The sequence below is a fragment of the Heteronotia binoei genome, chromosome 21 (genome assembly GCF_032191835.1).
Source record: "Heteronotia binoei isolate CCM8104 ecotype False Entrance Well chromosome 21, APGP_CSIRO_Hbin_v1, whole genome shotgun sequence".
NCBI classification, from domain to species: Eukaryota; Metazoa; Chordata; class Lepidosauria; order Squamata; family Gekkonidae; genus Heteronotia; species Heteronotia binoei.
In genome coordinates, this window is record NC_083243.1 from 176,109,813 (window position 1) to 176,124,570 (window position 14,758).

At 45.0% G+C, this 14,758-nt stretch overlaps 1 protein-coding gene across 2 annotated transcripts; it reads right to left on the reverse strand.

Annotated features, from left to right (window-relative positions):
• Window positions 1-382: 382 nt before the first annotated feature.
• CRYBA2 (crystallin beta A2) lies at window positions 383-13,003 on the reverse strand. 2 transcript variants are annotated; one of them, XM_060262811.1, is made up of 5 exons: window positions 12,883-13,003; window positions 10,176-10,344; window positions 7,315-7,456; window positions 3,409-3,551; window positions 383-658 (listed from the first exon to the last, which is right to left on the reverse strand). In XM_060262811.1, the coding sequence occupies exons 2-5, from the start codon at window positions 10,331-10,333 to the stop codon at window positions 511-513; spliced, it is 591 nt and encodes a 196-aa protein (XP_060118794.1). In that variant the 5' UTR covers window positions 10,334-10,344; window positions 12,883-13,003; the 3' UTR covers window positions 383-510. The 2 variants fall into 2 exon arrangements, with proteins under 2 accessions (XP_060118794.1, XP_060118795.1); XM_060262812.1 differs by having other exon boundaries at window positions 10,176-10,341; window positions 12,883-12,920.
• Between the last annotated feature and the right edge of the window lie 1,755 nt (window positions 13,004-14,758).

The window sequence follows — 14,758 nt, forward strand, 5'->3', positions numbered from 1 at the left end:
TCCCCCACCCTTTCAATATAGAGAAATGCAAGAAGTCTAGAGATAACTGTAAAAAACGCAGAAAGAAAATTAGTTGCATTTAATTGGATGGCCTTGAAAGCCTGAGGCCCTCCTAGATGACCACCTATTTCACCGATGTGTTTGGGTTGGCTCTGGTTAGAATCAAGGACAGGCTTTGTTCTCCTGGACTGCAGTCAACCCTCTCCGTAAGCATGGTCCAAGGGGAGTGTCAGCCTTTGCCTCTCATCGAAAGCAACATTCAATGACGAACTTGATCTGGCTTTTTTTGGATTCTGTGCTGATGGACAAGCTAACCGCTCCACAGCCAGCAACCCCAAACACAAAGGCTTGCACTGACAGATGACCAAAACAGAAAGCAGGGTTTGGTAAATGCCTTTATTGGCTACTAGGTATACATCTACTGTTTGGTGGACCCTTAGGCACAAAGGCAGGCATATAGGGGGATATAGTTGTGCAGGAGGGTCAGACATCTCGCTGCGAAGACTTGGCTCAGTGCTGGACACGACGGATGGACTGGATCTGGTTGGTGTGGGCTTGGGTGCTGTAGTCACTGTATCTCCTGTATTCTCCACTCTGTCTGTCCCGCTCCAGAATATACTGGTAGCCCCGGTAGCCGGGATACTGGTATGCTACCCACCTAAGGTGACAAAGCAGAGCATTGGCAAGACTGGTAGTTCCTTCCACCCACCCACCCCTCCTTCTGTCCTTCATTGAGAAAGGGATAAAACAATGCACCAATACTACTGAATCTATTTTGGAGAGCTAAACCTCAGATGGGATGGGGCACAAAGAAACAAGGCCCTCACGGGGCAGCTTCTGTCTAGAAAAGGAGAAATGTTACCAGATGGGAAAGACCTTTGGGATCAGCCCTGTCCAAGTCCATGCAGTATTTACATAAATGCTGCAGCCAGATAGAGATCACATATGAGAGAAGCAGTTCGCCGCAAGAGTTGTGCGTGCAAAAGGAAGGGGCAGGGGGACATGAAGATATGTATCCAGTTTGGTGTAGTGGTTAAGTGTGTGGACTCTTATCTGGGAGAACCAGGTTTGATTCCCCACTCCTCCACTTGCACCTGCTGGAATGGCCTTGGGTCAGCCATAGCTCTGGCAGAAGTTGTTCTTGAAAGGGCAGCTGCTGTGAGAGCCCTCTCCAGCCCCACCCACCTCACAGGGTGTCTGTTGTAGGGGAGGAAGGGAAAGGAGATTGTAAGCCACTCTGAGCCTCTGTCCTTGAAAGGGCAGCTGCTGGGAGAGCCCTCTCCAGCCCCACCCACCTCACAGGGTGTTTGTTGTGGGGGAGGAAGGTAAAGGAGATTGTGAGCCGCTCTGAGACTCTTCGGAGTGGAGGGCGGGATATAAATCCAATATCTTCTTCTTCTTATCCAACTTCACATGGTTCCTTTCATGGAAGGAGCATTGCACAGGCAATCGGGCTTACGCTATACTCCTTGCGGAGTCACGAATGAAAATCGTTTACTTGGGGAGGGACGGTGGCTCAGTGGTAGAGCATCTGCTTGGGAAGCAGAAGGTCCCAGGTTCAATCCCCGGCATCTCCCCCCCCCAAAAGGGCCCAGGCAAATAGGTGTGAAAAACCTCAGCTTGAGACCCTGGAGAGCCGCTGCCAGTCTGAGAAGACAAGACTGACTTTGATGGACCAAGGGTCTGATTCAGTAGAAGGCAGCTTCATATGTTCATGTTCATATACTTCAATCAAATATCATTGCACAAATGCATTGTTAAATAAATGACCGGGGTGAAGATGTACAAACCCAGCTGTAGCCTTTTTTTGTTATATCTTGTGTAACTGGGCATAAGTGTTTGAATATAACAAAGTTTTCACAAAGTGTACCACGGGGTTAAAAAGAGCAACACTTCCCCTAATGTAAGGGCAATTATGCTTGTGGCAAGATGCAGGCTAGAGTCACCGAGTAACCAAAGACTCTAACATCATGGCTAAAAGCTCAGACTCTCTGTTCATTAGACTTCCACAGAGCAACCTGCACAATCCAAAGTACATGGCACCACAAGCAAAGGGCAGGAACACCCCCAGAAAAAAAAGCATACTGAGTCTTTGATTTGGAAGAAGATCATTCCTTTTGCTGTGTACACTCAACCTACTTTTGTATCTATTAAAGTAGTTTGACAGGGGTGGGTTGTTGGGTTTTGGGGGGGTTTTTTGTATTGTTTCCAAAATCTGCAAAGCCTGTTTGACAAAAAGCAATGCAGGGACAAAAGAAATGCGTGTACAAACTGTAGGAAACAATGCCTCTCTCATACCACTCTGTCTCTTAAAATGATTGTCTGATTCTGTCCCAAGTTTGTTTGAAGAGTGCATTTGGTGCTCTGTTGTGGGATGGGGGAGGGGGGAGGGGATCACACATAAGGCTGCATGTTATGACGTTTCAGGGCTGCTGTAACTGACTGGAAGGAATGGAGAAAGTAGAGAAAGAAGTACTTTTCTCCCTTTCTCACAATACAAGAACTCGTGGGCATTCGATGAAATTGCTGAGCAGACAGGTTAAAACGGATAAAAGGAAGTACTTCTTCACCCAAAGGGTGATTAACATGTGGAATTCACTGCCACAGGAGGTGGTGGCGGCCACAAGTATAGCCACCTTCAAGAGGGGTTTAGATAAAAATATGGAGCACAGGTCCATCAGTGGCTATTAGCCACAGTGTATGTGTGTATATAACATTTTTTGCCACTGTGTGACACAGAGTGTTGGACTTGATGGGCCGTTGGCCTGATCCAACATGGCTTCTCTTATGTTCTTTTCTTAGGGGTTCTTGTTAAGTGGCTGCTTCCTTCTCTCATTTTAGTTCCCAAGAAGCCGAAGCCAGAGCTGCATCAGTTTCCAAGGAATTACTGAGCATCAGAGAGTGATAGAAGGACAATGAAACGTATTCTTGTCCTTGCTTCTAAAGAACTCCACCGATTTGCCCACTTGTTTTTTCTTCCAGTTTGTCAAATCAGCCATATTGGGTTTTTTTTGTTTTTTTTTTCACTCTTTCAGACCAAAATATCTTCAGCCACTTGAAGGTCTCTTGTCCTTTTCTCCCTTTCTACCTCTTGACTTGAGACTCCCTTTCTGGAGATTTTTGAGCTGAACAACTTTCTCTTCTTTCAAAGCCCATCCCACCTCTACATAGCCTTCCTTTGCCTCTCCTTTTTCTCCTGATTCTGCTCCTTTGGGCAACCTTTCGAGGGTTTATCTGAAGAACCATGTATGTTGGTGACACTATTTAAATTAATTAATAATGGCAGCTCAGGCAATTTCTGATTTCTCATGATTCAACCAACAATGCTTATTGGTACTCTTGGACAGGTAAGAGTGAGGAATGGGAGCGTCCCACCACAACATCCAAAGCCTAGAAGGTTTCACTTACGCTCCAGAGATGACCTTGATGGAGCCCACTTCCTTGCTGCTCCAACCCATGGCCTGAAGGGATGGGTAGTCATCAGTGAGATCAAACTTGCGTCCTTGGAAGTTCTCACTCTCATACAAGGTCACTTTGCTGTCACTGTGGTTCTGCAATATGGGGTGAAGTGGAGGGTGAATCAGTGTGGGAACGTCAACATAAGCAAAATTCATTCATGTTTCACCTACAATCAGGCTTCCTATTTCTACCTCTCAGCCTCCCCCCCCCCCCCCCATTTCACTGCACATCTAATCTCTCCTTATATTCTAAGATATTCATGCATGTATTTGCAGGGCAAGAGAGGAAGAATTACCTTCCAACTTGCATAGTATACATTACTGGCTACCTACCCTGCGCATTTTCCCTTTCAGTCAAATGTTATGCATGGAGTAGCAGGGGTAACTTTGTGCTTCTTTGGTCTCTGGATGGGCAGACATTTAAAGCCGCAAGGAAACAGAAAAGAGAGAATGAGTCCTGGCCCCTTAACACTGAATTGGGTACCTCTCCACTTCCTCTCTCCTTCTCATTCTGCTGTTCTTTTCCATTGGCTCCCGTTTGCTTCCCTTGGCTGTTTCACTGCCCAGTTAGCACAAGTATTTTGTTATTACTATGTGCAAAGGACAGAATTTGCTTTTACTGCTTTGTAACCCGCTTTCTACATTGTAGTACGTCATGCCTTAGACAGGTTTCTTTCTCATTTGGTGGTTCGTCTGCATTGCTCTCCGGTTCTGCAATCTTAGTCCTATTCATTGTTGATTGGATATTGTATGTTACCTTGATTGAAATTCTTTTTCTACATTTTGTAATCCACCTTGCACACCAGTGAGAAAGGCAAATGAAGTAAGTAAATAGAAGAGCCGGTGCTAGCAAGTGCAGTTTTCCTTCACAACAATCAAAATCTCACACACACACACACACACACCCCTTGTTATTCACCTGTTCTGGCCTTGCTTACCATTATTGTTTCTGCCTACTGTAACCTTGCCTGCAACCTTTGCTTCCTCACACCCTCCACTCTCCACCCTCTCAGCCATCCAAAAGTCCCCTCCTCTCACAGACTCACATTCCCTTTCACCCTTTCTGCCCTGGAACCGTTTGCCCAGAATGCATGAGGCCACCCAGTCATTCTGGTGTCTGGCTTAAATCTTAAAGACCTGCCCCTTAGGTGCCTTCATTCTCTCATGCTCCTGCCAAATAGTTGCGATGGGTGATGGTTAAATCCCTTCATGTGTGTTTTCAGGGGTCTGCTGATGTGGCCTCGAGAAAGCAGGAAAAAAGGGCTTGGAATTCTATGACCATAAAAGAAAAGTCCTTCCATCGTCTCAAGTGATCAGGATTTGTAGACTCCTGTTCTTCCTGGGCTGAAGGGGTTAAATTGTTCAACTTATATCTGAAACTGGGCACAGCTGCCTCTCCCTCCCTCCTATCACCCATTCCTGCAGCCTGCACTCCGCCAAGCCATCCTGCCAGCCAGGAACGAGATGGTATCTCGCACCCCTTTATTAAAGCGCGGGAGTAATCTGACTGCTTGTTATTAAAGCTCAGAGCTGAGGACGTGCAGAGATTTTCAACCCTGGTGAGAAACAGAAGCAGCCACTCCTGAGATGGAGTGATACGCCCCACCAGTTATAGCCTCTTTGCAAAGGGTGTGATAGATTATGTCCAGATTGACTGTCACATGCTGCTCCCTTCCTTCTCCTTGTCCCCTTCCCCACACCTCAACTGCCCCTCCCTGGCTCGTCTGTTGATGAACGAAACACTTTTCTCCCCCAATAAACACTCCTTTGCATTGCTGATTGATTTGCATCTGACAGCCTTTTAATATATGCAGATTTAGAAATCGCTTTCTTTGCATCTTCTATTGAGGTGCTCCCTGTCATCCAAAGGCCAGGAAGAAACCATTCCTAACTGTCTCCCTTTTCTCTGCAAGGGTGAGCTAACATGAACGCAGAACTCCTGAAAATGCTACCCACTCTGCATTCGTGTTTTCAAAAGGTTCCACATACGCAGTGCCATTTAGAGCTCAGCATAACCTCAGTTTTCAGGAGGTGGTCAAAGTGCACCACATAATAGGAGTGCCCATTTCTGTGTGTACGAAATCGATCTAGCCTAGCTTTGTGACTTTCTGACCTGGAGATCCTCTCAGGTAGCCCGGTGAGCACAGACTGGTGACGCGCGCTGTAATGGATGGCCCATGCACAGGAGGAAGCAAGCTCTCCACTCACTTCCACCATGATCTTTAACCACTTCAGTCACAAGCTGGTGGGTCTGGGAGACGGTGCAGCATTGGTTTCTAACAGGGCAATACGAATGTCTCCGTTGTTCAGGTTAGAATGGCCAGTTCAGAGCCCAAGAGGGATCCTGCACCTATCAGAATTATCTAGAAGGGAATATTCTCCTGCCACTGTAGATGATGGGGGAGAACCCAGATCATTTACTTCCATTTGACTCTTTAAAATTACAGGAGTCCTCTGTGAGGAGTTGCCAACAAGCCTAGAGAAAAATGCCTTGTCCCTTTAATAGAGACTTGATATGTTTAAAGGGGCAGCTGAAGCTTTTCAAGGCAGTGAGGTGAATAACACCATCCAGAAAAATAATATCCTATTTATCCTCTATTAAAGGGATGGGACATTTGTTTTCTCCAGGCAGCTGGCAACTCTAAATCTGAACCTGACAGTTCTAACTCACACGAGTGCAGGAAACTTCTTTATATTGAGCCAAAGTAGTGGTCTAGTTATTGTTGACTCTGACTGGCTGCAGCTTTCCAGAGTCGTTCACATCCCTTATTACCTGACCCTTTTAATTGGAAATGTTACCTGGGACCTTCTACCACTGATCCATGGTCCCTTGGCTTCTCCTCTGGCTGGCAGGAGTCCTCCAGGGTCTCAGGTAGAGATCACCTACTATCTGATGCTTTTAACTGGAGATGATGAGGACAGAACCTGGGACCTCCTGAAGGCAAAGCAGATGCTCTACCACTGAGGTACCTACAGATACGCAAAGCTTTTGCTCTGGTTTTAAAGCCAATCCCCTTCATGGTGGGTCACAAAACTGAACGGGGCTGTAATTGCATTTGTCTTTGTCTCCCCCAATATATAGTTAATTGCTTGCTTACGTCCCTCCTCAGATCATAACCTTGAGAATACACCACCTTTAACCTCCTTAATGATGTAAGAAATCAGGTAGATGTAACCTCTCTAATGCCTTCCTCCTCTTGGTTCTTCTGACTACGTTCTCCCCCTTCGTTCCATGATGAATAGGACTCCTCCAGCTGCAGGTCTGACAGACCAATGGTCATAATGTTCAAAGAACAAAAGACTAGCAGGGTAGTCACTTTACAGAATTTTTCAACAGCCTGCAGAGCTTGGATTATGCACTCTGTGTACTTCAAAGGCTTGTTTACCCCCTGTCCTGTTCTAACTGCAATTTTTTTTCAGTAAAAGCCACCACCTAAAATAGTTGCATCTGTAGGACATCAACTTGTCAGAGACCCTGTTAATTTCATTTTAGCGTAGCTAATTTCACTCCCTAGGGCAATTTCATTTTAACATCCTTTATCCTTGACAGCTTTCCTGTCATGCTCCCATATTGTTTATGATAAGTAAATGAAACTAATATATTCCAGAGGTGGCTTTTATTAGGACAGCGGTTTCCAAAGGCTGGCTGTTGGATCAATATAGGATGGTGTTTGCCTGTTGGCCCTCACCATTTGTCTGAAAACCTTATCAAACCTTTTTTGGTTCCCTTTTACTTCATGCTCTCTGGAAAAGCACTGGGAGGAGATTAGGAGCTTATCCTTTTCAACTGAAAGGAGGATCCAGAAAGTCCCATTCAGGTATGTTGAAGAGGCAGGGAAAAGCACATTGAACTCACAGCACACTTGATCGCCCGAAAGGAGAGCAGGTGCTCAGTCCGGTAGCCAGTGCTTCCGCTCCAGGCCTCCCAGCGGGGGTAGTCCCCTTTCTCCAAGATGAACTGCTGTCCTTGGTATTCGGGATATTCGAATCCCACCCAGCTGCAGGAGAATTGGGGGTGGGAGGGGGAAGGAGAGGGAGAAGGCAGTTGAGCTCTGGAAGCTGCATGTTCTGAAATGCAAATCAGATTCTGCACAGACCACAAACCCCTCTGTATGGCTGGGGGAAGACAGGCAAGGGTCCATGTTGGGACTTCCCAGCTCTGTTCAGTCCCTAATTTATCAGCATTTTGGTGTAGATTCTTCAGGTTATCATCTTTTCCCACCCCCTTTAACTGAGTTTTTAACATCCCACCTCCCTCAAAGGCTAGTATGCTCAGGATAGTATGCATGTCTCCCCTCACCACCACCACGATGGCTTAGGCCTAGAGAGGAATCAGCCTTCAGTCAACCAGAAGGAGAATCAGAACCCAAGTGTTAACAGTTGAATCCACCAAGTTTCTTTTCAAGCCTGCTCTGCATGCATTGCTTAAAGAACAGGAAACTTACTGTACCTGCTGGATGTATCAGTATTTTTAAGAATGAAACAGAAAGAACAGTTTCCCTTTGCTGCCCTTCTCTGACAGGAAAAGCCCTTTGCGGTGAAAATCTCTCTTCTCTGCAACTTCTTTTTAACCTTATTGTCAAACCAATATTTTTTTTCTTAAATTGAATATTTTATCGATCAATACGTCACACAACACATCCATAGCGTATTACATAAAACAATTGAACCTCCACCCCCCCCCCCTCCAACCACGCTACCATCCATACAAGGAGCGTCCAGGGCTTATTCATATACAATATTATTTTTCCATATCTATTCCCGTACTTTTCGCCCAAACATAAATAGGTTCCCATGTCTCTTTACGTTCTTGTAAGTTCCCATCCTGTAATCTTATTGTCAACGTATCTAATTCCGCGGCTTCCAATAGCTTTAATAAAAATTCCTCTCTGTTAGGTATCATAGACATCTTCCGATATTTTGCGTATAATATTCTTGCAATCGTAACTATATGAAGTAATAATTGTTTTGCTGTTTTGGAAATATTTTCTTTACAAATACTTCAGAGATATAATTCTGGTGCGTGATGGAGCTTAATTTTCAAGATTTTTTGGGTCCAGATGTTTATTTGGGCCCAATATTTTTTTGCCATATTCACATTGCCACCATATGTGATACAGCGTTCCCTTATTTTTTTTACACTTCCAGCATTTGTTCGAATAATTTGGGTATATATACCCTAACCAAGATTTTTTTTTTTTACTGTTAATTATTTGGCTTTCAGTCAATGAATATCTTGATTCTATTTAAATTGTTGTACATATTAAATTAGCCACTTCATAAGATAAGTTGCTTAGGTTTTAAAACAAGCATATTGCAAAATCTCAATGAAAATTTTTTTTTAGGACTGCAACTTCTTTATAACCTTATTGTTTATTTTTTTTAAAAAAAAAATAGAGACCTCTCAGTCGACAAAGATATTATTCAAATATTTAAGCAATAATTCTCATATTCTCACAAAAGATATGTGGGTTATACACGTCGAGAAATATCTAAAGCTGCATCGATCAAATAATTTGAGTTGCCAAATTAATTGATTAAAATTCAAATGATTAATTTGTTCCATTTAAATTTTATTTATAATTTCCCCCCACCCAAAACAACCCTGTAAGGTAGTTAGACTGAGAGGAAATGACTGGCTCAAAGGCACCCAATAAAGTTTGTGATGAGGCCACAATTTGAACTCGGGAGTCACGCTCTAAACATGACATCTGACACTGGGTCTCTCTGATTTAGTCGCATTTTACCATAACCTCAATACAGGTGGCTTTCGAGGCGACTGAAGTTGGCATGAGGAGGATTACAGTGAAGAAAGATGTATTACTTTCCCTTTCTTTTTCATTACAAAAATGTATCCTGTTTCAGGCCCCTGTTAACATTCCCCCTGATCAAACCACTAAAGCCTTAATGAATCAGTCAGGCGCTAATTTAAATATACTTTAACATAATTTAAATCAATAAGCATTGCGTCTGCTGTGACGGTGCACATTTACGCAGAGCGGTAAAGCTAGAGTAGTGCAGTCCTAAGCTCTGCTCACGACCTGAGTTTGATCCTGGCGGAAGCTGGGTTTTCAGGTAGCCGGCTCGAGGTTGACTCAGCCTTCCATTCTTCTGAGGCCGGTAAAATGAGGACCCAGCTTGCTGGAGGGAAAGTGTAGATGACTGGGGAAGGCAATGGCAAACCACCCCGTAAAAAGTCTGCCGTGAAAATGTTGTGAAAGCAATGTCACCCCAGAGTCAGAAATGACTGGTGCTTGCACAGGGGGCTACCTTTACTTTTTACCAATGCTGCTGTGTTCCTCAGTGCTCAAGGTAGCCTGTTAAGCAGGAGACACGGAAGGGCTGGGCGACAGGCAAAGGATTGCAGCAGCATCAGGAAAGACTGCCATGTGAACGAGGCTTCCAGGAGTGCCAGTTCCACTGCCCCCCCCCCCGTGCTGTCCTGACTGGCACTATCAGAATGAATTAGAATGCCTTTGCCAGGCGATGGCTCTATTTGTATCCATAACAATTCTGTTTTGGTTGTGCTAATCCCCTCCCCCCCCCCCCTTATCTTTCTTTGAGACACAGGTGACAAAGCTGTGGTTGAGGCTGAATTCGGAGAAGGGTGGAGGTGGAAGCATTCCTGGCTGTCGCAGATCAGGACTGAGGGACACAAAAGGACCAGTTTTGTCACAGGGCAGCCCAGAATGCCTATAGTTGGTTGGAGGAACTTACGGGCCGCTTTCCACCTTGATGGAGCGGATTTTGCGGAAGCCTCGTTCCATGATGCTGGAACAGTCCATCACAAACTCACAGCGCTTCCCCTGGAAGTTTTCTTCCTCCCAGACGGTGATCTTGAAATGGCCCATCGACTCCATGTGGTGGGTAGTCATTTGTAGTTCTCCTGTTATGACAATAATTCCAAATGTGTTAGGCCAAGGGTGTCGAACACATTTGTTATGAGGGTTGGCTCTAACATAAATGAGATCAGGCCAGGCCATGTATGTCATAAAATGTAATGCCAGGAACGGAGGTGTAAACTTTAAAGAACACAGACAAACACAATTAAAGATTTAAAAAAAACAAAAAACCTTAAAATAAAGCATGCTTAAAACATAATAATAATAATAAATTTTTATTTATACCCCGCCCTCCCCGCCGAAGCAGGCTCAGGGCGGCTTACAGGACATGGTATAAACCATGTTATAACAATAAAAACAAGATAATACAGTTAAAATACAATTCATAGGTTAAATATATTATATAAATAGTCTAAAACCAGTATAACTTAATAGTGCCACAGTCTCAGTATGTACAAAGATGGCTTGATGTTACTACCAGGTTCTGTTTTAGAAAGCTAGTTGGAAGAGGGCGGTTTTGCAAGCCCTATGGCACTGATTGAGATCATTTGCATTCTTTGATCTTAAAGGTGCTTTCTTTGTATTTTTCCCCATGAGATCCAGGGAACTGGGCAAAGAAAGCTCTGGCTCGCTCCTTCCTTCTCCAGTGGACCAGGAAGGGGGAGGAGCCTCAGCCAATAGAAGAAAGAGAAGCTTGGCTCAGTAGCTCTGGCCAGCAATTAAGAGAGCCTGGCAAAGCAAGCTATCCCTCTTCCCCTTCCTCCCCAAGGGAGGAGCCTTAGTCAATGGAAAAAAATAGAGGCTTTGCTCTGTAGCTCCTGTGCGATTGAGCAAGCCTGGCAAAGCAAGCTGTGCTGCAGAAGGAAGCGAGAGAGATAGAGAAGGAAGCAGACAACAGCCAGTTGCTTGGAGGCCTGATAGGGGCCCTCCGGGGGCCTGATTTGCCCCCTGGTCCACAAGTTTGACACCCCTGTGTTAGGCTGTAGCAGCAGAATAAAGCAGGAATGGCAATTTAAAGATTAACAGGATTTATTCCAACCTAAATGCTGCAATACCAAATCTCTTTTGAAAGTTTATGTTGGAACAAATTTTGCTAGTCTTTAAAGCGCTACTGGACTTTAATCAGCTGTGAAAATGTAGCCTAATATTTAGAATTCAGCCTTGAGCAACCGGCAATACTGGGGGAGGGGATCACTCCTTCCTGTTCTGCTCGTGGTGTGATGACCAAACTGCATCCACCTCAATAAATATTGGCTACCCTAGGATGCACCATGCAAGTTTGCTAAGCAGAGAAATGTACATAAACCCAATCTTCTAAAATTCAAATCAGGGCTCCTTTGGAAGGCAAAGCACTGGGAGAACTATCAAAATTATCAGGTGCTGAGAGGGGATGGATTGGGTTCCCTGAGGTAGAAGACACCGTGGCCTTCCTTTTCGGCTATCCCTCTTCATTCTGATCACCGTTTAGTACCAGTTTTCTCATGACCAGCCCATACAATGATGCACCTGACTAGAGGCATGGAAACGGAGTTCAGAAGTGGTCAGCGAATGTTCTGGATAGGTTACTTAACCAACCTGATGCCGTATGAAGCTTCACACAATTTTTCTCCCATTCTTCCCACCACCACTCCAGCAAAGACAACTGTTCTACTAGATGGGGTGAGAGGGTTCAATTCAAGAAGGCATCAGGATACCATTAAAAACAGCACATTTACAACCAGCTGTCAACTGTTCAATTCACTGTTATACTTTCACTACCATGAAGGGTTCCTTTGGATTTTCTCACTCAGGAACCAGGATGCCTTGGGCTCTCCTTCTCCCCAGCCATGAATCCCTTTGTTGTCCTTCCTTTCACCTGCATTTTACTAAGTGTTGCAATATCACCTTAGGTTCACAGATCCCAAAGGCCCAAACTTTTTTTTTTTCTCTAGAGGAGGGTGAGATATATAGACAATCATATTTGTAGTAAACAGGAATTCAGAACTCCAAGTAACCAAAGCTTCCCCTGGCCCAATAAGAATGTAGAGTCCTTGTCATCTTTCATGTCAATACCAAAGTGCCCCAACCTCAACAATGACGTTTTCTGATGCTCCTCAGTCCTAACCTGCCATATGCTGTGTATCCTCTCCCGTCCATATCTCTGCCAATGCATTCCAACTGATCCATGTATATTGCAGTTCCAGATGCAGGCCATATGACAGAGGTAGAGGGGATCAACGAGCCCTCTGATTCCATCCTCTGCCCAAGGTAGGCCTATCCACTCACCAATCAATAGTACAATCCAGACTACAGTAAACCACAAGCCGAAAGCAGTGTAACACTCCCCCCCCCCCCGCCCCACTCACCAACAATTATGCTTACAGAGCAAACATCTCAAAATGGCTCATGAAGTCAACCAAGCTACTAGGGAATGTACTGATCCTCCGCTTGTCCTGTGCAGCCCCTTGCTGGCTGGCCCTACGAGTGCCCAGAGAGAGATCCCTACCCAATTCATCAAACAAGACCAGGACACTCCATCTGAGCAAGATAACCAGAGCGAGCACACAAGGGGCCTGTTTGGAGGCAGGTTTCCTGGTACTTACCTAGCTTGCAAGGCACAGAGGCGAGAGTAACTGTGCTTGGCTGTGGAGGGGGAGGGTCTCAGCAGCATTATATAGCCAGGCCTGGCCAAGTGTCCAATGAATGTGCACAAAGGGATTGTGCTGAGTCAGCAGCAGCAGCTGGGGGGAGGAGAAGCAACCCAGGCCAGTCCGTGCTGTCCATTCCTCTTAGCCATCATAGTGAGATGCCTCCCCTTGCTGGAGATCAACAATGGAAAACACTGAGCGTGTTTGCTTAGCAGCTGAGGGGCACAATAGATGAAGGCCCTGACAGGCCATTTTCCTTTCACCCTCAGAACAATGTATCTGTTCAACCAGAGGATTAAGAACACAGCCCTTTCCCGGGGCATTGCACGGCAAAGGCTGGCAGCCATTCATGGACACAGAAGACGTTGCCATTGGCACCATCAAAGATGAGAATCTGGAGAAATTCCTTTCTTCCTCAATGCCTTGTCATTTCCTTTCCTCAACACCATGCCTGGGGTTACCTGGGGACTCTCAAATAATCTCATGGCCGCCCTGCTTCCTGCCACAGAGAGGGAAGCCATCAGAGCTCATATTGCTGCTCTGATAAAGGTAAAGAAGGTAAAGGTAGTCCCTTGGGCAGATACTTGCCTTTAAATCAAATTCTTACACCATTAGTAATTCAGTGCATTATAGGGCATCTTCTCACCTTACATAATTGTTTCACTTACCACTAGAGAGCTACAAGCTTGCCAGAATCTACGTCTATTGTAACCTAAAGCAAGATAGTACAACTGGGGGAGAGGTAAATGCCCACCAAAAGACAATGTGCGCACAGTTTTACAGGCCTGGATTGGTTTATTGTTTATTTTTAATATTTGTCTTTCCTTTGGGTTCAAAGTCCTTTCTCCTCTGGGCTCAAGGGTTCAGGTCACAATCATCATATCCGCTTTGCAAGGATGGATTACTTCTCTTGACCTCACATTACCTATGGGAGCCAAAGTGTCCTACTTCAGTGTCCTATGCACACTTTCCTGCCTATTTAGGGTATTTGAGACTCTGTTGTGGCTACTGAGACTCCCAGCATGTACCACTAGGGGGTGCAGTAGGGTAGGGATTGCATAAAAAGGTAAAGGTAGTCCCCTGTGCAAGCACCAGTCGTTTTCGACTCTGGGGTGACGTTGCTTTCACAACGTTTTCACGGCAGACTTTTTACGGGGTGGTTTGCCATTGCCTTCCCCAGTCATCTACACTTTCCTCCCAGCAAGCTGGGCACTCATTTTACCGACCTCAGAAGGATGGAATAGGAGACAGCAAAAGCTGTAAGATCAGTAGGAGAATTTGGTAGGGGTCAGAGAGGTAGTTGTGGAAGTTGTAATCCTGAGTGGATGAACTAATAGGGCTGTCAAACCAATATATATATATTTTTACTGTTAGTTATTTGGCTTTCAGTCAATGAATATCTTGATTCTATTTAAATTGTTGTACATATTAAATTAGCCACTTCATAAGATAAGTTGCATAGGTTTTAAAATAAGCATATTGCAAAACCTCAATGGAATTTCTTCTTGGACTGCAAAATGATGGTTTCTTTTAAGACTAAGATTTGTAGTCAGCATTTCTGAGATTGTGCTGTTCATGGGCAGAAACCGATACGAGGTTCTTACAAAAAAAAAAGATTCTTAGAAAGATGACCCGGAGGATCTCCCTGGACTGCCCTAGAGATGATGATATTGGATTTCTATCCCGCCCTCCACTCCGAAGAGTCTCAGGGCGGCTCACCATCTCCTTTACTTTCCTCCCCTGTGAGGTGGATGGGGATGGAGAGGGATCTCACAGCAGCTGCGCTTTTAAGGACAACCTCTGCCAGAGCTATGGCTGACCCAAGGCCATT

Bases quoted from the DNA above. Each gene is read 5' to 3' on its own strand.
- CRYBA2 (XM_060262811.1), bottom strand. From the start codon at position 10,333: ATGACTACCCACCACATGGAGTCGATGGGCCATTTCAAGATCACCGTC. The intron at 7,457-10,175 runs GTAAGTTCCTCC...ATTCTCCTGCAG, and splicing joins ATCAAGGTGGAAAGCGGCCC to CTGGGTGGGATTCGAATATC. The intron at 659-3,408 runs GTAAGTGAAACC...TTGTCACCTTAG, and splicing joins ATCAAGGTCATCTCTGGAGC to GTGGGTAGCATACCAGTATC.